General features: G+C 34.9%; 3 protein-coding genes across 5 annotated transcripts in view; 1 reads left to right on the top strand and 2 right to left on the bottom strand.

The window, feature by feature from the left end:
* mthl1 (methuselah-like 1) overlaps positions 1 to 21,501 on the top strand; it is a 52,307-nt gene extending 30,806 nt beyond the window's left edge. The window contains exons 4-7 of the mRNA XM_066389924.1: positions 6,123 to 6,307; positions 19,696 to 19,834; positions 19,916 to 20,087; positions 20,210 to 21,501. Of these exons, the coding sequence (XP_066246021.1) occupies positions 6,123 to 6,307; positions 19,696 to 19,834; positions 19,916 to 20,087; positions 20,210 to 20,398 (685 nt within the window). The 3' untranslated portion in view covers positions 20,399 to 21,501. The remainder of the gene's footprint in view (positions 1 to 6,122; positions 6,308 to 19,695; positions 19,835 to 19,915; positions 20,088 to 20,209) is intronic.
* LOC136408781 (zinc finger and BTB domain-containing protein 14) lies at positions 8,275 to 19,034 on the bottom strand. Of its 2 annotated transcripts, none has more exons than XM_066389921.1 (9): positions 18,708 to 19,034; positions 17,242 to 17,429; positions 14,508 to 14,642; positions 11,015 to 11,290; positions 10,699 to 10,963; positions 10,401 to 10,641; positions 10,101 to 10,347; positions 8,745 to 8,884; positions 8,275 to 8,581 (listed from the first exon to the last, which is right to left on the bottom strand). In XM_066389921.1, the coding sequence occupies exons 1-9, from the start codon at positions 18,791 to 18,793 to the stop codon at positions 8,378 to 8,380; spliced, it is 1,782 nt and encodes a 593-aa protein (XP_066246018.1). In that variant the 5' UTR covers positions 18,794 to 19,034; the 3' UTR covers positions 8,275 to 8,377. The 2 variants fall into 2 exon arrangements, with proteins under 2 accessions (XP_066246018.1, XP_066246019.1); XM_066389922.1 differs by having other exon boundaries at positions 8,278 to 8,581; positions 10,107 to 10,347; positions 18,708 to 19,030.
* Positions 21,502 to 22,391: 890 nt separating the features above from the next.
* Meltrin (meltrin) overlaps positions 22,392 to 26,835 on the bottom strand; it is a 35,877-nt gene continuing 31,433 nt past the window's right edge. For both annotated transcript variants that reach the window (XM_066390669.1, XM_066390668.1), the window contains one exon: positions 22,392 to 25,009. In XM_066390669.1, coding sequence (XP_066246766.1) covers positions 22,849 to 25,009 — 2,161 coding nt within the window. In that variant the 3' untranslated portion in view covers positions 22,392 to 22,848. The remainder of the gene's footprint in view (positions 25,010 to 26,835) is intronic.

The raw sequence follows: 26,835 nt of genomic DNA, 5'->3' as shown, positions 1-26,835 counted from the left end.
GCTTTCATTATTTCAGGGCACGTATGCCACATAAAACTTGAGATGGTTGAACCCATGATAAAAGATAGGTAAATCACTAATGCAGCTATGAGTAACTGCTTAGATATAATAAATTGGTGTTTGAATATGTTTAGAGTCGGTTCTCAAAGATTCTATATTTGCATGTAACGAATAAATTCATGTCGTGTGGATAAATATTGTAATACTCATTTAAAGCAAAGTTTATTTTTGGTGCATAAATTTTGAGCTTTCAATTATTTTCTCTTCACTGCATAAATGATTGCACACGTGCAGGGTCTTGAGTTATCATAGGAACTTTACAGAGATATTTTTTTACTTTATAAATAAACGGCACAAGCTGCTGGATATGATATTGGTTATTATACCTGGATTTTTCTACAATATAAATAGATTTTTTCTGGAGAGAGCCTACGTCCCGCGGAGAGCAAAATAAACAATTAAACTACTGCGTTTCATCGCTTAGTATAATAAATGAACCAGCAGAAGAGAATAACAAAATTGAGTATAAATTCTAATATAAAAACGCACATAAATTTCACTCTCCGCCTATTAATCTCTATAAAATATACACTACTCGCCTACTGAAAATGTATACTTAATTAATAAGAGGAATCACATAAACAGGTTAGAAACAGGACATACTAAAGTTGATGTTTACGTCATAGATTCTCGTGTAGATTTTCTTTTAAGAGAAAATAGTTGGGTTGTTTTTGCGAAAATTCTTATATTAGTTTCCGATATTTCCTAAGTGAATTTTGTCGCATAACAAATAAGACACTGAAAGTTGTTTAACCAAGTTTAGTAGGTCAATTGGTTTAGTCGGCCAATTAGTTTAGCATATTCTGATTCTAACTAATTATCAACTGATTCTACTGAGATGTTTTTATTTTTCTCACAGACACAGGATATCACCTCGGGAAAGCGAAGAATACATTGCAAGTGTCTGTTTTCTCTTTTGAGCATAAAGGTAATGAAAACTTACCAAGAAACTAAATATTATGTAATAATTTTAATTTCATCTGGCGAATTGCAGAAAATCGTTTTTTATTTTTTCCTCAATAACCTATGCAGATACGAAAAATGTACAAGATACCAAAAAGTTTCTAAACAAAATAAAAAAATCATTTTGTATTTTAGATTCTGCCAGTGGCGCTCCGAAAACGATTTTCGGTGAAGAAAAGAAGATATGACCTCTAAAAAAAATCACCCTGTAGATTATCAAAATCATTTCATATGCCTAATGATGAACGTTCCACAACGTCAAGTATATTCCACATTTTAGCTAAATATCTCAAGAATTGCGGGAGCTGTAAAGAAAAAGCTAAAAAATTTCTGAAATTTGAACGCTCTGTAGGCAGGTAACGAAGCGTTTGCGGACCTATATTTGTATGAACTTTTAGTCATCAAATAAGCTAAAGAATTATCCCCTTTCGGATGTACATGATATTTAGGAGCACCCTGTACAGTAAATTTGTGGTTTAAGAGCTAAGCGTGTTAAAGTGTAATCTAGATTACCCGATTTTTTGGGCTTTATTTAGGTTTGTTATGTTGGAACTTGTAACGCGAATGCCCAAAAAGACGCTATATTTACCACATTTTCGTAGGACATAAAGTTCGTTTTGAATTAACATTTCGAATTAAATATTCTGTGAAATAGCAAATTGCTACTGATTGGTCGATAATCACATCGGGATTGAATGAAAGTGGATGCATTAATTTCAATGCCTCTTGAAAGTGGAATATGGATTTGTATTCAAAACGATTTAAATGGTCCATGGAAATGGGGTGTTTAAAGGACATTTTTAATTGAATTTTCATGTTTTTATAACATATTTGCCCGCAAGCTCTCAATATCTTCAACATGCACGTAGTGTTTCCATATGTTAAAAATTTACCCAAGCTTCCCCAATTACCTTTCTGCTGGTAAACTTCTATGTATATAATTAATAACGTTCAAAAATGGTTTCCTGAAACATTTTACAATAACACTTTCACTTAATTATGATTTTCCATCCGGGCGATCCGACGCTGTTTATTTTCGTAAATGGAGTGTTAGATTTTTAAATCGATATTATTTCAAATAAATTAATAGTCAGCCCCAAATTTAACATCCTGTTTGACAGATAGGCGTAAATAACGTATAAAAAAATCGCCGTTAGCATCTGCTACGTGTTAATTTGAGACATTTACGTCCTTTGAAACATTAACGGAGTTTTGACGCTCATTCAAACTTTGCTGAATGAATTTCAGGAATTTTTCTCTTTGTTCGTGAAAATGTTTATGACGGAAGCAATTGCACTTACATTATTTATAATGTAAGTTTGCTGTTTTAGTTAGTAGGAGATATTGACAGCAAGTAGTTTCAGAATGCTAAAAGCAAAGCAATGTTTCTAAATAGATGTTCTTAGCACTATGTTGATAGTCTCTTTCGACTTATCGTTAGCGCTATTATATTATCTTTTAGTTGGAGTTAGTCAATATCATTTAGTAACTTTAGAAATATAATGGTCGGGTTTATAACATGCTTCAAGGTAATGGTTTTGCATGAAGTTTCTTAAATTCTTTATGGAATGTTTCCGCGAAGGAGCTCCTCTCTCGTCCCGCCTCGACTCTGACATGCACCATTTAAAAAATCGGCGCCATCATTGCATCTCAATCAAGTTAATTAGAAGCAGTATATGTAGCATTTGCAGCAGGTTAAAACAATACCCACCGCAGATACACTTGCAGACTGCAATTGCTCAAGAAGTGGTGGTGAACCCACTGTCTCGGTCAATGACTGCATGCCTACTTTCCTTGATCAGCCCCCAAGGAAGAATAAAATTGAATCGAACATCATGTCTTGCACAGATTAAAGTTTTTTCAGTTTGATTGATTTATGCCTGTCGATTAAAATTGATTAACATGTCATTATCAATGTGCGAAATCTAGCTTAAGTATACTATCAATTAGGTAGGTAATCATTTTAATTATTGATTGATGGCCCTACGGGAAGAGCAAGCAAATTTTCTGCCCTCTGCTTATTGGAACACATTAAGGTCTTTTCTCTCATTATAAGATTATAATCGTTAACCCAATCTATAATATTTATAGCTAAATCATTTCCGACGATAATCAATAATTGGAATCTACGTACCCTCTCATATGCAGTAGATGTTATCTCGTAACTTTGGCCTTTCTGCTCTCGAGGACAGAAAGTTATCATTATAATGTTCGATGCAATATTTGTCTACATGTTCAATTACCTCTTGAGCATACATACAGACTGCGGTTACTACGGTGAAATTATGGTTTCTTATTTACGTTAGATGTCGTTATAACGGATTCTTATACCGGTACGTGTAAAGTCTAGGCTGGATGGCTAATATGGCTATTGTGTGATACAATTTGTCGTGACTAACTTTTTACGTAATGCTACGCTAGTGGAGGTGTTTAACTGTTACTGTACGATTTTTTATTCATGCAGGTGGATTGATACTTGTTTTCGTATCGGCGAGGTATTTGTTTATGAATTTGCCAACACGTGGCAAGGACTATGTCAAGCAAAATGGTATTCAAACCCATATTTTACATGGGACAAGCCGATTACCGATGCAATGTAGATTTAGACGAGATTCGTCCAGTTCATACCTAAAAATGCCCGTTTCTTTTTTAACTTTTGCATACATTTTACATAAGAATAGAAGCGACATCTTACAGTCTAAAATAAGGAAAAATATTAATGTGAACTTAGGGTTCGTTATTATTTCTTACAGAAATCTACCAAGGAAACTACGTATTGCTGGAGAAATTACACTGTATCAAAAACAAATTGCATAAAATTTAACGTTCTGCACGCTTGAACTTATGCTTAATATAATGCAATTTCTCCATTTTGTTTTCCTGGTGTTTCCTCCGACTTTCAAATAAGTTTGAAGAGAAAGGGCACCAGGAAACATTCCGGAAAAATAGAATTCAACAAAACTGGCAAATTTTGAGGTATTTAATTATCCCAACTAGATCAACTATACCAGTGAACTTTTGTGTAAATAATCTCCTGTCGTTAGTTACGGAGTAAGGTTCTATTTACTGAAACCAAAAAGCACTTGCGAAATCAATTTGAAAACTGTTGAAAAACTTGTTTGAGTCATACATCAACAGTGCCAATGAATATTGCTATGAATATTCACCCAAGTATTGTATGTAAATAGTAAAATTTTCATCTAGAGAAACCAGAAAACACTTTTACAATAAATTTTATAACATCTTATCAACTCACCCAGCTCATTTACACCAATGACCTTTAGTATGAATAATCGTCCATGTCTTATGTATGAAAAGCAAAATTAAATAAAATGCAGTAGCAGAGACCGGTCCTATTTAATGACACCACATAATTTCAATAAAATCTCCGAGACAAACCTGGTCAATATCTTACCTAACCCATATTTTTTCCAACGTCTTGGGTTGTCTATTTTTCCAATATTGAGTACGTTTATCTCGTCGATATTATTTCTTATAGTTTAAGTTCTTCATATCCATAATTTTTCAATCTTATTGTCCATGACTTATGGGACTCCCCGCAGCTCTCCTCTGTTCAAAATCATAATTAAGTCACGTTTCCTTCTGCCCTGATGAAAACCACATTAGTCGCAATTCCAATCCGTGGCAAATTGCCCACGTAAAAAAATAAAGAAATAGCTTGATCGATCGTTCTTCCGTTTCTTCGGAGCCGCTTTATGCCCGAGTTATGAACGTCTGAAATCATCTCACGCCATCGGCATCGTTCCGATTCAGTAATTTCATTCTTTTATTGTTTCTCTTTTTGGGTACATCGACTTTTTAAGAAACTCGTAGATCGCAGGAGAATCGATTACCATCAATGTAACTCTGGACTCATTAAAAGCTCACCTTGGTCAGGCTTCAGTGAAGATATAGGTGGTTCTGGGAAATATTAAATTGAAACCAACCTATAAGTGAAGCATATAGGTTTTATATAAGGTATCCTAGAAAAAAGAGTACCAATAAGTATTAAATGCTAGATGGAAAAAAACGGAGCGATTCGGTTAAATCTACCTTATACAAAAGCTGCTTGTTTTGTATGATAAACTGATTTATGAGTATAATGCTAGCTGTGCTTTACTGAAGTACAAAAAAATCAATGTAACTTTTTTTATCAGCGATAACTTCAACATTTTTACGAATTCTGTTACTCTGCGTTTTTCTACGGTAAAAAGGTATTCTAAAAAAAAACTCCAAAACAGTAATTTCCAATTGAATTTTTGGGTACACTGCCAAGGATTTAAGACTTTGCGACAAACTAGGTGAGACTCGTTCAAAACCGGATAATCTAAGTCCAAAAATTCTCACTGTGAATCATGAAGGGGAAATCTTCGTCAGAATACTGGAGGATCAAAAGACTGACCAGCACGAGATATATCTCAGAAGGGCTACGAATCGGCAGATCATCAATTTCTAGACTTCTATGGAAAGAGAAGCTTTTACATGCCGTTTTACGCCTGTATAAAATTTGTTGGCAAGGGATTTTCAAACCAAAAATTGATTTTTGCAATTTTTTACTCCAAAAAAAATAATTGAGCAAACATTTTATCATTTTTACATTTTATCTGGGGGCACCTCGAGGAAGAACGATTAACAAAAGTTTGAAAATGCATGAATTCACTTAATGAAAATCATTAGAGATACGGTTTTTTGGGAGAATACATTTTTGATGTGAAAAAGTCCAAACTATCAGAATTTGTATTAATATTAAAGTTATCGGAATCGATAAAGAAGTCCCATTTTTTGTATGTTAGTAAGATGGAGGAAGTCTCACCTATTAGCAAGCTTGAAACATTTTTTTGAATGAAAACGAGAAACTTTTGTGTAAGGCAAGTTTAACTGAAGTACTCTATTCATTTATCTTCTACGACACTATACTCATTTAAACCAATGTTTTTTGGGACATCCTGTGTATTTTGTAGTATTACTTAATGCTAAAATTCTAATTTCACAAAAAAGAGTATGTACATCGAATTTAATCCAATTAATACAGGCCGAAAAATAACGCGTTTTGGAATATTCACACAATCATACTTAGTAAAAATTTTCCTTCTTTGCAGCGATCTAAGACCTCAAAGTACTGAAAAGAGCCAAGAGCGACTGCGTTTGTACCTATATGAGGCTTACGCATGGGGAGTACCATTTATAATTGTATTCGTGGGGATATTAGCTGATTTAACCCCTAGTTCTAATGACGGCAGTTTCTTAGGACCAAGATTTGCCTTCAACAAGTGTTGGTTTGCTGGTGAGTATCTTCTACTAATTTTCTTTTTCAACGTTATTTTTCATAGTTAAGAACATTTTCTGCTCACCAAGTAAAATCGTGTTTTATGCGAGGAACAATAGCAGTATTGTTGTTAACAAATAATTTACCGTTTACTCATAGTTAACTGTTTTAATATTTGACTACGCATAACATATGTGAAGATAATCCAGTTTCTCTTTCATTATATTAATTCAGAAAGATACTGAAGCAGAAACTGCAAAAAGACTTCGAAGTAAACATACTCATTTTAAAACATAACATAGCACTAGCAGAAGAGAAATTTAAAAGGTTGCCTATATTCAGGAATACTTTACATCAGCTGAATAGATTTGACTATGATTATCACGATTATTTAGGGTATGAACTCGTCTGAAACAATACGAGAAACGTAGCCCAACAGGGTGTCTGAAAATCACAAAAAACACTCGAGAAAAATTATTCGCGTTTAAAAGTGTAAAGGTATTATGAATATTTTTTTAGGGATATTTTTTTGAGAAAAATCTTTGAGACAAATCCACTCATCCAACAACATGAACTCAGACAGACGGAAGAGAACTGCAACTGACTCGATTTATCACGCAGAGACTGACTGTGATGAGAAGTAAAATGATCGGTGACGTTGCTTAAAACATTAAATTCCTTTAATGCCGTTATTGACAAGTAACATTCATAAAATTCCTGCATTGGCATTGAAAACAAATTCCCATAAATACCCCGTAATAAGACACCCAATCTGCTGAAACATCTCTTTCCTGACACAACCCGCCACTGTACCCGCGTGCCTGTTCAGTATGCGTGTCGATCTGAAATCTCAAAGATCTTGTCGAAGGCTACATCCAAGAGGTAGTACCGAGGAACTTATTATTGTTGTGGCAAACTACATTAAGGAATTCCATCAGACTGTGCATAAGTATAATAATTGGCCAATTTACGGCTATTATTGGCTCAAGGTTTCTGCAGATTTTTAAAGCGAGAAAAGACCTCTTTGCGATCCATCAGAGATACTGCAATTCTGCGCTATAACTACTCGGTGTTCATGTATGGAATGCGAGAACTATTGCAGATATTCGAAAGTAGGTACTTTTAGTTATTCATTAAGGTCTTGCGATATGTTCCGTATTATAAACCATTCAAGTTGATCGAATGTACAAATTGGAATGATTGAAAATTGCTAGGTGTTTGGTGAAAAAAAGAAGAAATTTGTTCAACAAGTTCGCTATGCATTATCTGCTCATGTGAAAATGAAAACGAGCCACTTTTGCTTTTAAATAGGATACGAGGTCCGGAACATGGTAAATAATAATTAAATAGAGGAATCAATATGAATAGAAGAATTAACTCACTATTAAGCGCTACTGTTCTTTTTTCACGAAATTTTCAATTTACGGTATTTTTAAAATTATTTTTGCTAGAAAACGGAATAGGCGAACTCTTGACAAAATTTAATAAAAAGCTTTTCAACAAAAATATACCATATGATGATTTGGGGTATTTTTAATCGCTGTCTTAATAACATAATATAATATTGTATAATTGCATAATATATTGTATAATATCAATATATGGAATTTTAACTAATACAACCAAAAGAGCATGGCATCAAGGATGTATTTTGTACTATTTCCACATTCTCGCGTTATAGGGTTTAATATTTAATACCATTCGGCCTTGAAATGTCGCATTAAAGACAGTTATTGCGTTTCAAAACCATAATACTCGGATTTACGATCCCTGATTCAGATGTACATAAATCTCTGTTCCTTTACCTCGAATTTGCATGTCGCAAGTTATAACCGATTTTAAAGTATAGTTATTTTACTGCCGGATTATGCCCGTAATTGCTTGCAAAAATGTCTTAATGATGAAACACGGCAGAAATAATTCAAGTAATTTTTTGGAAAATATTAAATATATTGAACAAATGAAGAAATGTGATTATCATAAAGTAATTTACTCGAAGAAGCACGTATACTTAAACGTAAACTCAATTAACCCAAAAAAAGTCATATTATAAAATATGATAAATATCAAAGTATTATAAATGAGATTTTAGTTTTTCACTACAAATTTGTATTTCTTTCTTCCCTTATTTTTGCCCTCAGATTTTTCCGCCTGATTTTTTCTATTCGAGAGACTCAGTTCAAACTCAGTGTGAGTGTCCTGAATGTGTCTAACCCACTCAGCAGGGGTGGAAAACGACTTATCGCAGAGATCGCATTGCAGTTCGGGGTAACTGGCATTCTCGTCTTCTTCCTAAAATAAAGAAAGTTCTTCAACTAAGATAAATAACAACCACCGACAACCCATTACAATTGCAAACGTTGCAAGGGCAATCAATAATGACCACTAGACATAAATAAGAAATATTATGCAAAGTTACAATGATTTGAATCGTAATAAATGGCACTGTGCTTACATCAGGACTATCTCTCCTTCGTCTCTTCGCTGGCAACATGTCCGTGTGGGTTTGAACATGTTTTACCCAATCCGCTGGTATTGTAAAGGTCTCTGTGCAGAGTTCGCATGTTAGGGGGGTGTATATTTCGGTATTTGATCCTAAGAAAAACAAATTAATCATTAGGGAAAGGATTTAATAACTCTGTAGAATAACTAAAGAAGATGAGGTTTTAGATCAAAGACGTTAGATAGTTAAAAACCAAATAGAAACAATTTTCCCTCCCACATTATAACTAGTAGGTAAATCAACGGGAAATTGTGTAGTTATTCAGAAATATAGATACAATTTTTAGGAGAAACTGACAAAATTATTTAATAAACATAAAAAATATATTGAAGTGTCTCTGGAATTCTGAGATTTGTAAGAATTAAAACGAACCGAGTGAGGCATTAAAAAAAGTCAAAAAAATTCCTAGAGGTTCCCAAATTCGTACGTTCCACTAATTCTAAGATACAACGTCTAGGACTATTAACGATCTCTCTATGAAGTAATAAAACATCTGTTATTGCAAGATGATCTAAAAGTATTTAACTCCTCACGAAATTAAAAAAATTCTTAAGACCCAAAATTGAAAAAAATTTGCTCAGAAAATCACAAAAATTGAAATTATGTGTTTACTAGAATGCTAATTTTGTGAGTCACATTTAGGTAGTAAAAAGAAGAATGTGTTATTCTGCGATCAAAATAGAGTGCCTACTTGCAATGTTAATTGGGCAATTCGATTCGTTAGGTTAGAAAAAATCTATGCAATACACAGTTTTATCAATAAAATATTTAATCTTTTCCTTTATGCTCAATTATATACAATGTCATCATATAAGTATATCTATTATTCCCCTCCTATCAGCGCTTGCGTAGTATTTGCATACTGACACTTTAAAACCTCCTTTTTCATACCTACCTTAATATAATTTATACAGGCAACGCTCTAATAAATGCATAAATTGTTATAAGTGCGAGCATATAAAGTACGTTTAAGCCCCTATATAGAGCCATAATTTAAGAAATTACCTGTCCTTACGTAGTCGCAAAGTACCACCGGTTAACTTTATAATTATACAAAAAATCCACTGTTCAACTAACTGAAAATCGCCGATAACGATTATCTTCGTTACAACTATGTATGCATGCACTTAACGCACTGTTATTAGCTACAAAAGGCATTAAATTTTATGTATTATTTGATTAAGGGACCCAGTGCTGGCTCCGGAATAAGAGGATTAGCTCAGTTAATTAAGAGAATTGCGAATTATTAAGTCCTGCTACTGTCTGCCTGATTTAATGTTCTTGGTTAATCACTCCAGGAATGCTTACCCTTACCCTCGTTAGAAGTAGAGTCGTAGCTCTCAGTTTTGACAGAATCCTCAGGGAAAACCTCCTTTTCTTCCACGATCTCCATCTCGTTTTCAGTCCACTCGACCGGTTCGTCTTTAATCACCAAATAAGACATGTTGTCACTTTTTCCATTTTCAGTCTTGATGGTCAAAGTGGTACTATCGGAAGAGTTTTGGGATTCTGCGTCAGCTGATGTAATCGTATGTGGTTTGTCCTGTTGGGAGACCTACAGAGAACAGGGTTAGTTTTACACAACTTATTTCTAAATTTTACCTTCACCTTCTGATTTAGGATTATGGCTTTTTTAGCCGAAGCATTCTCCTTCTCAATTCCGTTAAAATTAGACATGCTAAAGTTTAACACTCGAGGCCCTCCATATTGCTTAACTGAAGCACCTGCCACAACTACCTTATCTTGAACCTTCTGCTGCACTTTGGCCTGAAGAGCTTTTTGCACCCTCTGAATTTCCTTTGACTTGGTTGCCTCACTTTGAGACTGGATAATCTTCTGAGTCACTGAGCTGCAATTTTGCTGATTAGGTTTAAATGAGCACTAGTAATACTCACAATTCAAATACCTTGCTGCTACTAATGGTGGCGGATTTTTGCTGATCACTGGGGAGTTTTCCGGAACTTTCGGGTCTTTACTGAGAAATTCAGAATTCGATAACTGGTTCTTATTAGTTTTGGAGTTCGGGTCTTCGTCTACAGGTTCCCGATACAATCCTTTGATCTTCAATAAGTCTCCAGCTTTAAGTACTGAATTTAAGATGTCCTTGGGAACCGTGGCCTCTCCACTGTACATGTACTTAACCAAAATCTTCAACGCTTTGTAAGTTATACCTGTTATTATCCAATATTAGCTAAAAGATTGCAATAATAAGTAAACATTACCCTGTGGAAGAACAATCATGAGTGGTAGGGTAGTGGTAACTTTCGGTTGAAACTTCAAAGCTTTGTTGAGGTACTGACTGGAATAGGCTAAAACAAATCGGTGGGCCATGATTTTATGACCATCCATGGTCACTAAGGCTACATCTGCGAAGGAATCTTCCGCGAAGAGGGAAGATGCGATGCAGGAGTGGATGTATGTGTTGTAGGAGCTCCATTTTAGTTGGTAGTTTTCGCATATTTCTGCTGATGTCTCCATGCTTGATTCACCTTTGATCCCTATTCCAAGAAATAGGAACTTAAAATATGCTTGTTAATTTTTTCTCTGATTTATGAGGCCTTAAAGACGATGGACATATTTAAATAAACGTAATATCAGCTTAAATTAAATAATTGGATATCCAATTTGAAATCTTGACGTCTGGCGTGGGTTCAGGTGATGAGAATTTCCGACAATTGTATATACAATTGAAGACGAAATGATCTGATGGGAAGATATGACTACATGCAATTTTCAGCTAGAATCCATTCATTCAATGTTGCTTTTAGTTATGGTTTGTCATTAAGTGTCAGAAATTATCGTAAGATTTACAATTTAAACAGTTAGTTCTAGTTTTCGCTTTTAAATTGAAGGGTCGCGTTTTCCTTAAGGCCACTTATTTAAATATATATATATAATAATTTCCTCGTAATTTGTACTAGGGCTTTTTTGAAATTGACGAATTTAGGGAGAAGTCCTAGGCTGAATACATTTACATACATTACATGCTATAATTTCCACTAAATTGTTACTTTTTTTAAATATTTTTTAAAGTACACACTTACAGAACAATTTAAAAACTAATTTATTACTTATTTTTATTTGTTTTGTAAATAATCTAAATTATTAATATAAATAATAATTCATTTAAGGTAAATTAGCGGGATTCAAAAGATTTCTATCTATTTTTGTACTCGAAAACGGTGCGTCGTGCGAAAAGAACTCATAAGAGTTTTCTTCTTCAAAACTGAATTTATCTACTGAAATAGGCAAGACAGTTGCCTACTACTACACTTATTATATAATATGTCCTGTTAAAAATAGAAATTTATTAAATTTGGGAATCTGGTTATTAAAATACTCCCTATGATCAATAGGTTATGGATATTCAATAAAACATGACTTACTACATTAAAATAGTGACTTCCATGTAAAAAACCAGAAAATGCAAATGGAAAATTCTGGATTTTAAGGTTTTAAATAACAGGAAAACTATTCGACTTAGGTTTAGGAACATGGATAATCAATAAAACTCAAAATTGAAAGTGTTTATTTGTTAATCGGAAGTGTTTATAATTTAGTTTTAAAAAAAAATCCAATATTTTCAAGATATTTTTAGTGGAAAATTAGAAATGGCAATACAGCGTTATTCTTTTGTTAATACGGTGTGGGCGCCTAATTTGATCAATGCGACAAAAATGCCATATTAATGAAGGTGATTAGTCCACTGTTGCCAGACGTGCGTATTTTTCAGTGAAGTTCATTATTTATACATTCTTGTCAAGAATTCCTGCTGAAAGTCCCTTTAATGATTTTATTGAAGCCTTTGTAGTGCAAAATGGTTCCTGTAATCATTTCCTCAAAAAGAATGAATGGCAATTTTTATTAGAGTATACCGAGTTCACCTCTTATACTTTTTTCTGTAATTTTAGCAAAACAAAAGTTGATCCAAAATGGAAAATTCATTGATAAAATGGCTCGAGTGTCGATAGAGAAAATTGCACTTTTTGAACGAACCCATCGAACGTTTCAAGCTAGGAATAGGCCTCACTTTCAAATTCAATCGATTCGCCGATACGACTGATTGCGTAAAATACAAAATATAAAGCTGCACATCGAGACTATCGAACGATTCGTACATCTGTTTTTCTCCGTATTATCTCAATCAAATCATGTACCTGCATTATGTCATAAATTATTCTGCCTTATCACAAAATTACCTTATCAGTTTGCAGTTCGAAACGAGCAATGTAAACACCCTGTAGCTTCAACTGCACAAACTTTTAGCACAAAGAAATAAATCTCTAGAGCAAAGTAACTCTTTTAAACTTACCTGTAGCCAAAAATCAAATTTTCATTTCCAATTAAAAACGAACTTTCGTATTCAAAACACCTGGCAATAACAACAACACCACTAACTTGTGGATTTCACCGAATGCGATGCAGAAACAGTCTTCCAGAGCAGCTTTTGCCACCCAATCGATATCATCGGCCCATTGATTTTAGGCGACCAATCGTAGGGCGCGTTTATACTATCGATCGGACCTGCAAGGGCCTTCGCGCATAGGGTCGATACCATGGGCTGTTCCAATATTCGTAAAATGCCCGTTATTCAAGTCTGGTTTGGGAGAACCACCGTGCGTTAAGGGCCGTATTGATCGTTTCTTCTCGGAATTTGAAGGGATGATCTTCCGGCCCTTCGCAAGTTGCCGGTGGTTTTATGAAGGGTGCACAAAGAGGCTGCGCAAGTCTAAAGAAAGCTTATTGAAGTATTATTTGCTCCAAGTTGATTGTGATGTAAAGAAATCACTTTACGCACTCGGTCAAATGCCCGAAGAAATTGTCTTTTCATCACTTGTTGCGGGATTTATAGACAATTGTTGTTATACCTTTTTATTCAAAAATATATAGCTCTGCTTAATATAACCATATACAGAGTGTCCTCAACTTTGGGTGTAATGTTATAACCATGTAGTTTACGTCGAAAAATGCATCAAATGTACTGTTATTAGGATACAGGGTGCTAAGAAGGGTATAACATGTTAAATACACTACAGATTTGAACTGTTTTGCAGGATGTTTTCTAAACGGACGGCGCAATTTGCGGGGATTATTTCTTGAGTGAAAATAAGAAAAAAATCCCTATAAACATATGTTCAAACTCTTCAGTTTCGGAATTCAAGATGCCAAATATAAGAAAATCGGTTTTTATTAGTTCTTTTTAAAATACTTAGGCCAAATTAAGTAAAATGTTTATTGTTTAATATCAATATTGGGCTGTAGTATTTTCTGAGAGGTGTTGTTATGAACTTCTAGTCACATTTTTTTAGCACTAAAACGCTATTAAAATATTGCTTGCTAGTTTCAGAACACCCTATGCACTCACCACTTTCAGATCTTTTCTGGCTTTAACGAATTTATGATTTTCCTTAAGTTCCATACAGGATCCTACACTTTCCTACTATTGTTTACCGGGTACATTCACGTATTTATGGTATTACCAAGCACCGCTTTACGAAAGGTTTCTAAATTGAAACATTATGGGCGCCTTATTCCACAACCGTACAAATGCGACAAAAGTGGCGGATTAATGAAGGATGAATTAATGATGAAAGTTCATTATTTGTTAAGCCCTTCATTATTCATAACCCTTCCTGCAGGACGGGTTGGGAGAGAGTTACCCCTAGGTAGCTCCCGAAGACAGGGGTATAAATTAATTATATAAAATTATTTTACCTGTCAGGATTGCATATTCTGTTGGAGTATTGTCATCGGCTTGGGTTGAGGCATCGGTTTGCACTGCAGCATCAACTTGATTCTTAATATTACAAATGGGTTGATTAATACTTTCAGTTGTACATTCTTCGTTTTCTAAAACAATAATATAGACGATGTTGAATCATTTAGTGGCCCAGTAAATAATGATTCAAATTTTAAAAAAATACTAGAACTGCTACTTATCAAAACTAAAGCCTGGTTGTGTAGTTTAATTTTAAAGTCCAGCTGAAGTTAAAATTAGGATTATGACAAATATTTTATGGGATCTGTATGTGTTAAAATAGAGTTGAAACTTTAGATCGAGTTCAAACTTTGGGTACAAAACCTTGTTAAAGGAATGACACACCGATAGCACAGCAAAGAAAGCCAAACTACCCGAGTATCGGCATTTTAACTTTCCCTAAAAATTGGGAAATAAACCACAAGAGGAATTCAGAAATAAAAACCATTTACTTCAATACAAAAATAAACCTTCATTTATTATTTTAGTTCTATATAACTGATTTTCTATTTCTATAAACTATTTTAAAAATTTTATTGCCGTATTTCAATGTACAATATATTCTTATTCTAATATAAACAATATATATAATCAGTTTTAAAAGATCCACAAGGATTTGAATAGAGAATTTCTTTATATAAATAAACTTCGAATAATAAAATCGAGAAGTGTCCCAGCCTGCACAAAAGAAAAAAAAAATGAAGCACTTGGGCAGTAGCATTACAAAATACGCACACACATACCCAAACTCGTACTTGTAGAACCACTCCAAATTTCTTTTATGGGGTTCTGTGGTGCCTTGTGGTCTATTATCAGCTATAAATCATTTTATGCGGGTTTTCAATTTTGATTAAATGCAAATAATATTGTCCGAAATGATTCTCGGGTAGTGGTGCTTTGGGCAATGAAGAAGAAAATTTCTCAACATTTTTGCAGTATATTTAGACTTGGAAACAATTGAGAAAAGATAGAGGAACATGGAAAAATATACGTTTTTTTGTAAGTCTTGGAAAATTCATTATCAGTGGTAAAGTAGCGAAATTAAAGAAGTGTAAAGAGAAAATGGGAGAAATAAAAAGAAGAAAAAAAGAAAAATGAGGAAACAATTTCTAGTAATGTTTGTACCATTCATTTTTCTTTATGTACACCATTTTATAAACTTCACGTTTTTTTATTGTTTTCAATTTTAAAAACTTTGGTCTTCTGAAAATCGATATTATGTTTATGTGAGATTATATAGTTTCTTAAAACAATTGGATTATTTTTAGTATATTTGTGTTCATTATTTCGATTTTTTATGTATTGACTGGTTTGGTCAACGTAGGCTTCATTGAAATTTTCCAATAATTTTATGTACTGTTATTACTACATTAACAGACATTTTTCGTTTTTTTTACTCTTTTGAATTATCAAGCAAATAATATTGTTTTTAATGAACTAGATTTTTTTTAAAGAAAAAAAGTTCTCTGCTTTTTTTTCGAATTTTGCGTAGTTTAGCCAGAAATAATTATTTTTAAATGAGGATAGTTAGAAAACTACCCTTATTGTATGATTATTACCTACAATTTTCATTCCATTATCTTAATTAGAAGGAAAGTTATTTTAAAAAATATTCAAATCATAAGCCCCCCTTTGGAGGGCCATATCTCAGTAACGGCGCTCCGTGGGACCAATGTTTATAAGAACTTTTTTACTATTTCTTGCCCTACATTCACCTTCTTAAGTTTTATACCAACGTTTCCAAACACCCTGCATATTTAAAAATATATCTGTGGATGTCATATGGAAATCTAAAAAAGCCATACAGTGAACTGCGGGAAGTATTGAAGCAGCCTAACGCGATACACTCATAATTCGTGAGTGTATGTTGTTCGGTTTGCTGTTAAAAAGGTAAAATAAATCTTATACATTCGACTCTGTTGCAAATTCGACCGTTCGCTACGAAGATTCATCGCGAACTGGGATGCTGGATGCTGGTAGCTATGCTGGTAGCTAAACTAAACTGTGCTGGTAGGATTCTGCCAATGCCGATGGAGTTTTTTATTTGAAATTTATGGGCTCACCGCTCGTGGCAAATTTAGTTTGTTGTTAATTATCAAGATAAATACGTTTAGGGTTCATTGTCTGATAAATGTTTTGTTTTTCTACTAGGCGTTTACTTACATTTTATATGCTGTAGTACGTGTGTGTAAAATTAATTGTTTGCCCTAAATAGCACATTATTATAGGAGCTTGATGAGACCCATTATTCCCTAAGGGAGACGTTTATGCTCTGGACCACAGGCGAGGAGAGCCTGTCTCCCGAGGAAATAATGGCCATTAAAAACAAGTACAACACAATACTTTGTTCACGGCCATTGTCCATTACCAACGTTAAGGTCTATTAAAACGTAAACAATACTGTACTTTAGAAATGATTCAAATGTCAAACTCAAGTTTTTCCAATCGTAAATGTGTAATCAAGGAACGAAGCGGCCGGTGGCGACGGAACTCAACATGTTGTGCGGTCTAATGGGCGAGATGGTTAACATGGCAAAAGTGTGACTTAAAAGGGCCAACGGCAATAAAGACTTTATGCCCCGCAGATTCCCCATTATTTCCTATTACATTAAATAACCCCTATTTAGGTTCGGTCAACAAGCTGAATATTGGTTCATTATCAGTTAAGTGGTTGTAAAGAAAGTAAGTTACCTGCTGCAGGCAAAATATGTAAAGAAGGCACAGCAAAAATGGTAATTTGATTACCAAACTTGGATGTGAAACTGTCTTTTGTAAAATGAAGACTGCATATTCTTATTCTCTTACTGCACTGCTCTGGCGTGATGTTTGCATATCTATGTGACCCGACGAAACCTAATGCTTCTCTCCATTTTCGACATCTGTGAAGTAAAAATTGTTATTAGTGCATCTATGTTCACACCATCGTTAAATACTGTTTTATCTATGCTCACAGGAAGCATTTTGAATTGGCCTTAACACAGAGTTTTGTCTCTAGCATACTTTGGGTACACTTCGATGTACATATTTCAACTTAATTTCTTCCATCAATAGGAGATTATTGTAAAATACGTCCTTTGGATGGATCATCAATGCGACAGTCCAGAAGCTCGTACAGATGGCTATTCGGTAACCGGCAGTAAGAGATCATAAAATAAGCAATAAATAAGATCACTATTATGAATAACAACAACGATTAAGAGCTACTGGCTGGAACCCCCGTGATCATCAGTTAATTAATTTTCTCACGACCCCCTACGTCAATAAGCATAACAAACGGAGTTACAAATCACGAAAACAAATACTAACAAACGCGTGTGTTAGAAACTGTATTAGTCAATTAGGGACGGCATATCGGTACCAAAAACTATGCTACATCCGATATGCCTTCAAAACAGTAAAAATATATTAATTTTAAAAGTGAGCGAGACTCAGTACCGATTCAGCGAAAAGTCAAAAACATCGCCTTGGTGGCCACTATGAAGTATGTGCAGAGCTGCAACGATGAAATAGATGAAATAGAGTGTTTAGACAATTCTTTATTTCTATTTTTTTATGTATGATAATCGTTGGAAAAATAATGTACATAAGAAAGAAAGAAAATAGTTTTATTTTTATATATTGATGCACCTTATGCCAGGCTTCTTATTCAGAATGGAACTAACTGACTGCCTGCATTTGAGAGCAGACATATTTAATGCTCTAAATTTACTGGCAGTTCCATTACTAGGACCCAAAAAAAATATGGTACCCAAGATAACTCAGCGGGCTGTGCGGTTTTTTCCAGCTTTGATCTGGGTGACTTTTTTCAACTTTTGTATATGTCGACAGCAAGCTGGAAATAAAGTCGATGATATGCATGGTGATAAAGTTTGGCCGGTTCCAACGGAAGCGTGAGTCAAGGCATAGGGGCAATCGAGTTATCTCGTGTGTTTAGCCCGAAGTGAACTTTCTATGCTTATATGTTCTGTGGCGGAACTTTAATCCGCTCCGCGGACTTCTCTAGCACTTTTTGGGATAGCGGTGAAATCTTGAGCCAAACAGAAAGACACATGAGTCACTTAACACTTCTACCGATAACTAGAAAATGATGAAAAACAATCAAAATCCCAATCACTTAGAAGCTACAAAACGGACACTGTGTCGAAATAGTTGCATACCTTTCGTGGTCCTTTGGGCACCTAAAAAGTGGTAAACCACTTCCTTGTGTTGTGTAACAACTGTCTACAGAACAATAAACTGGCATGATTAATCACTAACACTTTTGTATGCGGTGCAACTCTATAAATCAGCTCAAGAAATAATTAGGTCGCTTATTCAGCTCTACCTCATCCGATAGCACAGAAGTAAATAAAAGAATAAAGTTGCTGCACTGCTTTTGCCGCTTCCAGCGTATGCGCCGCGAGACGAGGGGTAGGGACAGTCGAGTTGTCTCGGACGTTTTCGAGCGTTGGGACAGTCGAATTATCTCGGACGTATTCGGGCGTAGGAAACTGAGTTTTCTATAGGTCTGTGTTCCAAAAGAGAAGTAAATCAATTCCAGATTATTAGAAATATGTACAATAGTATACAGACCTGAACCGGAATTTTATTTCCCAGATATTTCTGATCATTTCTTGCGGTCCGGAATCGTTTCTTTTTCTTGTCGGAGTAAAGCTTATTCGTATATCTCGAAAGTGAAACTTCTCAGTTTGCTATAAATTTTTCGCAAGAACTCGCAGTGATCTTGGGGCGCATCTATCAACTGCGCATCACGTACTTTTTTTTAAATTATTGACCTTTTCATTCGACGTTTTGATGTTAACACATGCGTAGTTGCTTTGATCAAAAACGCTCAATTTTCATAGTTAATCATATTTCCATTTCGGTCCTACGCTTTCGATCTATTACGAGGGATTGACGTTAAGTATATATTGTCTAAGAGGCAATTAATTTATAATCAGTATGAGGCTGAAGTTATACGTTTTTAGCATGGAAAACGATACATTTCAATATTAAGCTTAAACAGACCAAACAATGAGAAAAAAATTCACATTGTATGACTCAAATTAAGGAGTCAAAAACTACATACGGTCTATCATTTAGTTATGTTGGCGTGTTCATTTTTACCCCATAAGATACCCTATAATTGCAGTACAACTTTTTCAGGTAACAATGAAATACTCGGTTATTTCTTTGGACCCATGGGCATATTATTGGCCATCAACTTGGTGCTTTTCGGACTAACAGCAAGAGAGTTAACTTGCGGATTATGGAAGCGAGAATTAGTCAAATCGACAACAGAGAGGTACGCACTAGTACCCGTTAGTACTAACTAGCATATGAATCGTACCAAGTTAAAATGTATTTCTTAATACTTACCTTTCAGGGCTGCCTTAGGACGAGTGTGTGCCAAACTCGTCGTAGTAATGGGTGTCAGCTGGATCATGGACGTCATTTCATGGCTTGTGGGCGGTCCCGATTATCTGTGGTACTTCACGGATATAATAAATTGCCTACAAGGAGTTTTCATATTTATCGTCGTGGGATGTCAACCTCAGGTCAGTTAGTTAGCTCTACGAATTGTGAATGGATAGAACCAACCTAAAATCAAATCATTCCAGACATATTTTCATCCTAGGCTTTATAAGCAACAAATCGGATTCAACTATTTTAATTTTAGGTCCTATCTGCGGTAAAGCGATGGTGGTGCGTTTTTCGCAACAGAGAAGGTGGGGGTATGGGTACCACCAACCATGATCACCATTCTTCCAGTTCACACGGATTGCCTTCAGTTGGAGGAGAAACACTGACAAATAATAGCAGTATTACTAATACGACGAAATCCATACCGTTGGAAACTAATTGTTAGGTTTATAGTGATATTAGTGGTATTAAGTCTTCAGTAGCATTTCAAGCAATTTTCCTTTGAAAACCAAAACGTTGTTCAGAAAAACGTCCCTGCTTTTCTGAAGGATCCCAAGCAGCTATACACTATAATGAAGCCCATAATTTCACTTAATTTAATATTGGTACAAAATCAGCTGTGTAATAAGTTAGAACCTTATAGGACTCTCTGCTACACCCTCTTTTGAGTCTTTGCTTCAAAAGAGATTCTTTATTATAACATTCTCAGCATACACTCGTATTTCTTCCACAGTGATTGGCATCATTATTTTAAATTAAGTGAACTTTACCAATTTAGTGTATTATAAATTTGCTTTGATACATGACCTACTGACGAAATCGGTAATGGTAAGCAGTAGATACTATAATAATCTAATCCGAATTATTGATGAGACAAAAAATGGATGATTGTAATAAACTCTTCAACAGCATAAAAGCGTGTTTTCTGTACGTAATTCAGAAAATACGTAGGAGTTATTTTTGTAGTTACTATATGACTTAAGCCAAAAGGCATATTTTTGCTATAACGTAAACCTTAAAAAATGCATTTATAAATGTTAAAGATACATTTTTACAGCTTTATTTTCATCATGAACCTATTCCTCTGTTCTGTTTCTAGTTATGGCATTTGCGGTATCTCAATCAAGATGCATTTATATTTCTTCAGAACTATTTGTTTTTAACTTTTTGAATACTTCTGCTGCAGTATTAAAATTGATAAGTGTGTTTATATTAATTTTTAGTATTTATTTATTTTTTGAAGGCTGATGATTTGATTGTAATTTTTTTAATTCCTTACTAGAGGGGTGATCATTAAAAAACACCCTAAGTGAGTGTTAAAATATCAGTGACACGTCTGGGATCAATTCATCTGTCAATCAGATGGATCATAGCACATGGCTTAATCAAGGCCCTGCGTTCACGGTTCACCACCTACTGCGAGGTTTTTTTAAATGATCATCCATTATTATAAGTGTTGTTAAGTAGACTTACGTGTTGTCAAATGTACATTTTGTTGTATCGATTTAAGGCTTCTTAAAAAACGAAATAAATTATTTTTCATAAAAATGTATGTTTATTTATTGCAGTAAATAACTGCGCCAAGATTGAGGAAAGGTAAAAACTAACAATGCAGCACACCCGATGGACATCTGTTACGATTAGTGGCAGCTCATATTTATTTAAAACTACAACTTTCGGATCACAGGTCAGTCGGTCCTCTTAACAAATTAAAGTAGATAATCACATAGGTATAAGTCTGACGCCGTCGCTCTCTCAAGTTATTATAGAATAAAGACTTTAAACTCAACAACAAAGTAAACATGCTTAGGCCTATTTAAACTTTTTGTTAAAAGAGGCTTTAAAGTTCAACAATGTTTACCTCAGAACGCTCACATATGGCGTTACTTTTTTAAGCATTTACATAGTTTTATCTATAGTATATCCAGAAAGTTTTTGCATACCTCACTAAGGCCAGTACATTTTGTCTCAGTGAAATTAAATGCAGTGGTTTTCTACTTTACACACTGCTTTGAGATTGCATCACCTGAAAATTTAAATCGTACACTTTTAGAATCACCAAAACATCAGAATTTCCAATATTAAATCTTTTGTACCTTTAAACACGTGCCTATGTACGCACCTTTTTGGCACACTTCCAGCGAAACCACGAAAGTAAATAAATAGTTAATTGCAAACGTAATGTCGGGCTTTTTGTTAAAACTGATAGAAGTATATTAAACACCCCATTAAGTTTTTGTACATCGATACATTGGAACATCGATAAATTCAATTTTTGAGACCCCGTTTAAGCCTATAACGTTTACTCGACTATTATTAATCTTAGACTCCATTGGTGAACGATTATTATAGTTTTTTCCTGACGAATTCAGATTTCAGAAACCATTTTTCTTTCCGCTTCGGGCAACACCACATTTGGGTAAATTGAAACAAAATGATAATTTTAATAAATATATATTACAAATATGTTGCCTTAAGAGAATAATAATCTTTGGTTTATGTACAAAAGAACTATCATTAAACCTATAATACAACGAATGTCAGCACATGTGATTGTCTTTAAAACAAAACAAAATTATTTTACGACAAACGAAAAATGGCAAAAGCTGTAACATTGTAAAATGTAAAAGTGTAAAATGCAAAATTGTAAGTTGTGATGCCTATTATTACACACTATAAAACGTAATATTTCAGTAAAACTTTAAATATAAGTTAACCCTAATACAAGAAAATATGTTTAGTGAGATCATATTTGCTAACTGAAATTGTTGACCAGAATAATAAAGTCACCGGAACTTGTTCGTTTTAGTTAACGAATATCTAAAGTCGTACCAAAAAAACCTAAACGATTAGTTATAACAGTCTTCAAATAAATAACTAAATCCTACTTTTGATTTACGAGTTAGCTTTAGGGGCAGCATTATTTTTGTCTTCGAACTTCCGCTGCAACGAGGCAACATTTGAATTCGACCTAGCTGCCTGTTTCACCCCTATCGAAGCTGTTTTGCCAGCTGCAACATCGGAATTTGCTTTCGCCACTTTAGAGTTCGCTACAGGGGGCTTAACATCGGCATTTCCCTTTTTATCTTGAGGACTTTTAAAGCTCACAGACCTTACACTATTACTGGGTTTAACCGAAGGCTTTTGACTAGTAATAGTAGGCTTGGCACTAGATATAGAAGGTTTTTTCACCACCCCATTCACAACGTCAGGACCCTTGTTTCCTGAGTTAGTGCTGCAGCTTGTCACCAGATCGGGGCTATTCGTCACCGACCTATTATTGGTCTTGAATGAGGACTGTGAAAGTGGCCTTGTGGGTGATGGTTTCCTAGATTTTAAGTTGGGCGGGGTAGTTTGTCTGCTGACTGCTGCAGCTTTGGGAGGGGTTGTCTTATTTACAGAGGCGGTTTTACCAGTTTTACCTGTTTTATCACTATCACTAACCGTAGATTTGGGTATGTCGACTTTTTTCGTATTGGCCACCGCTGCTGACCTGTCTAAAGCATTCCCGAAGGGTTTGGTAGAAGCGTCTTTTCGGAACGAACTCAATAGGGGTTTCACTTCTTGCTCAGGAGGTTTGCGCTCTGCCTGCTTAACTGGTACGTTTACTGCTGAGGGCAAAATGTATCCACTTGAAGTGGTACTAGCACTGGATTTCAAGTTACCCATATTGCTATACTCGTTCTCCGACTTATACAGACACGAAGCATTTTCATACTCAGAACTCGGAGAAATTACTTTCTGTTTCTTCATCTCCGCTTCTTTTTTCTTCCTATTTAAAGTGGAACTTGAATAAATAGATTCCAAATTCCTGTTCTGAATCTCCGACACTATTTCCCCTAACAGCCCCAAAGTGTCATTATTCTCTGCGGTAGCTTTGGGCTTTTCAGGCGAACTAACCTCATCAATTACCGCGTAAATATTATCTCCACTAGTGGGGCTACTTTCCTCGCTTAGCCTCGCAAGTGGTGCAGCTTGATTGAGACAATCGTCATACTGATCAGATTTCCCATCTATTTTGTCAATAGATTTGGATGGTGGGGCCGGTGGTGGTGGACTTTTAGGGCGCGCCCCTGACGGAATGCTCAAGGGGCGTTTGTAGCCCGCAGGCTGCCTCATGGAGCCGAAAGTCTGGATATTAGGACGCTCTCTGGGTTTGGTATTTCGCATGCTTTGTGCTCTCATCACAACTGCTTTCTTGGCCGCTGCATCTACAGGCAAAGCTGTTATGGCAATATCAATTTGTGTCTGCGGAACTGGCTCGGAAATCTTCAATGTACGCAACGTCTCCCGATCCATCACTTTTTGAGCTTTCACCTGATTGGATTTGGGTAAAATCCCAGTGTTCGTTGCAGCCTTCTTATCACTAGACTTTAAAAAAGACGCTATTCGATTTATTGTGCTAGTACCAATATTCTCCTTGTCTTTAACTTTTGGGGTCATGTCAATTTTAACATCCATAACTGTTTGGATTACTGGTAACTCAGGGTTTGACATAGGTCGTGCTTCCTCTTTGGGCAACAGCGGTGCAGGTCTAAAAGGCACATTCGGGGCTTTCTTTAAGGGCGACACCAATTCTTTAGCATTCGAAGTGGAACTTTCAAGCACCGGAGATGATATAATCGGTCTGGCCGTACTCCCTGGATTCAATGGAGGTAAAGCTGGGGCCGAAGGAGTACTAGTAGTAGTAGTTTTAATGGCGTTGTTTCTGAAAGAATTTATTTTTTGCACAGGCTTGGTAAATAAAGTCTTGACTGAGGCAGTTGGCACAGGCGGAGGTGGTTTCTGGTAATTTGACGTTCCCGAATCATTAGAAGTTGCCCAAGTGATAGGGGAAGATGTCGGCACTACTGGAGGAGGAGGGGCTGCCCTTACGGGTTCAGTATCAGTTGATTTTAAGGGAGTGAGACTGAAGCCCTTATGACTGCCGAAAAAGTCGGTGTTGAAGCCTTGACCTGGAGGGGAATCTTCGTGTAACAGAGAGTGGTTTGCTTCGTTTTTCTTGGTAGAACCCGGTGGAAATGATGATCCTCGGGATTTGCTTGGTGACTTTGCCCTATAGGAAAATGGTAGGATAAGGATAATAAACAACAATTGCCAACAACTAAAAAGGGGCACAAACACGTTATTTTATGTCATTTATATGATCTAAAAATATTCGCTTTTAAGTAACAATTCAGCAAATACGATTTTCTTGTTAGTCAAGTTTCAAGGTTTTAGATGTTTTTTTTAGAAAATAAATTTTCTTAACCTTAACTAGGCGACAAAAATGTAATGCAGGTATCCATGAGTTTAAGGAGACAATCAAGTTACTCCCTTTAATGAGAAATTTTAGGAAGCCTTCAAACCAACAAGAATTCATTCAGATAATCTCTTGATAGTTTGTTAACATTAGGGTTTTAAAACATGAAACATGGAACATCAAAACACATTTCTGTGTGCTTTCGCGGGTTACTAATGCGGTAAAACAAAGTACTTGCCAAAAGCATTTTAAGATGTGCATTTCGCATCAAAATCACAAGTCGTAGATCAATTTCATTGTGAAATTGAGTTTTAAGAACGGAAAAGATTAAAGGACTTTAGTAACCTATATTTTACAATGACCAGGAAGAAATCGATATTTAGGGCATGTGCGAAGGGCTGGAAGAATATACACTGCTTTAAAAAAATGTAGACGGTTTAAAACACCTTTTAGAAAAAAATATTACATTGTATCGGATCGATTAAATATTTTGATTGGTTTTTACAACAAGAAACTTCCAACCTTCAATAAAACAGAAAAGTTAGGAAACAGACGAGCTCCAAACGGCTTACGGACATGTATCTTTAAAATGGGTTATTTGTATATTTCTGTATAATAAATATTTTGTAATTCATGAGACAAGAATATGACAACGTTGCTCGAAATATTTTCTTTCTAACCAATCCGATCACACTGAAAATACCCAAAACTCGCTCTTATGAATCGGCCATAAAGATTTATCATAGATCTTATCTTCTAAACTGTACAAGGGCAGTTTCAGTTCCACTCATGATAAGTCCACTTTTAAACGAAAAATAAATTTTTGAGATTTCAGTTCCTTCTCAAATTGCCCCCAAGTCTTGCAAAACGTTATGAAACACCTCTATTTCAAATCTGTTCTAATTGGAAAATAAAAAATAAATAAAAAAATGACATAAAGCAACATTAGCGAAAATTATAAACAAATAAAAATAATACTTACGGAAGCATGAATCTAAAAACATTTTAACATACACTGGAGGCCAACACCATGATCCAATGGAAACATGCAGTTTAAAAATAAACAAACATATGAAGGAAAACGAAGGTTATATTGGAAGAACTACGAAATAAATTAAAAGAATAGTAAAGACACTACACAAAGAGATTCAGTTTGGAAATTTTAGGATTTTGGCAGAAGTAGGTGTAGTGAACATGAAGTAAGTAATAAAACTATAAAATCGAAATATGCAAATAAATGTACTTTGCAGGAATTCTACTAATTCCAAGCGATTATTGCAGATAGCCAGAGAAAGAAATTAAAAATGGTCACAAAATAAAGCAGATTATTGAAGGCACTAAGCAAAAAATTAAAATTTTGACTTTTTGGAAACATTTTTTTGTTGTGAAATGTGAGTTAAAGTTAACACAAAAAATAGACAAATTCACTGCTTGGATAGAGTGACTGTAAAACCACCTTCTGCACACATTTACACACTTGCAGAAAGTAATTTGACAATCGCTCTGTCTAAAAATGAAAAAGGCGCAAAACGGGTTTGTTTGCGATTTTCCATTTTATTACTTACTTCATATCCATGTACCTACTTCTAATAAGGGAAAAAGTAAACCCAAAAACATAAACCTTCTATTCAATTACACAA

Source organism: Euwallacea similis, chromosome 5 (assembly GCF_039881205.1).
Source record: "Euwallacea similis isolate ESF13 chromosome 5, ESF131.1, whole genome shotgun sequence".
Taxonomy (NCBI): Eukaryota; Metazoa; Arthropoda; class Insecta; order Coleoptera; family Curculionidae; genus Euwallacea; species Euwallacea similis.
Note: the sequence above shows the minus strand (reverse complement) of the source record. Positions and strands in the feature narration are given on the sequence as shown.

Coding starts and splice junctions, on each gene's coding strand:
- LOC136408781 (XM_066389921.1), bottom strand. CDS start 18,793: ATGCCAGTTTATTGTTCTGTAGACAGTTGTTACACAACACAAGGAAGT. Junction 10,642..10,698: donor CCACCATTAGTAGCAGCAAG/GTATTTGAATTG, acceptor GCAAAATTGCAG/CTCAGTGACTCAGAAGATTA. Junction 8,885..10,100: donor TACTTCTAACGAGGGTAAGG/GTAAGCATTCCT, acceptor TGTTTTTCTTAG/GATCAAATACCGAAATATAC.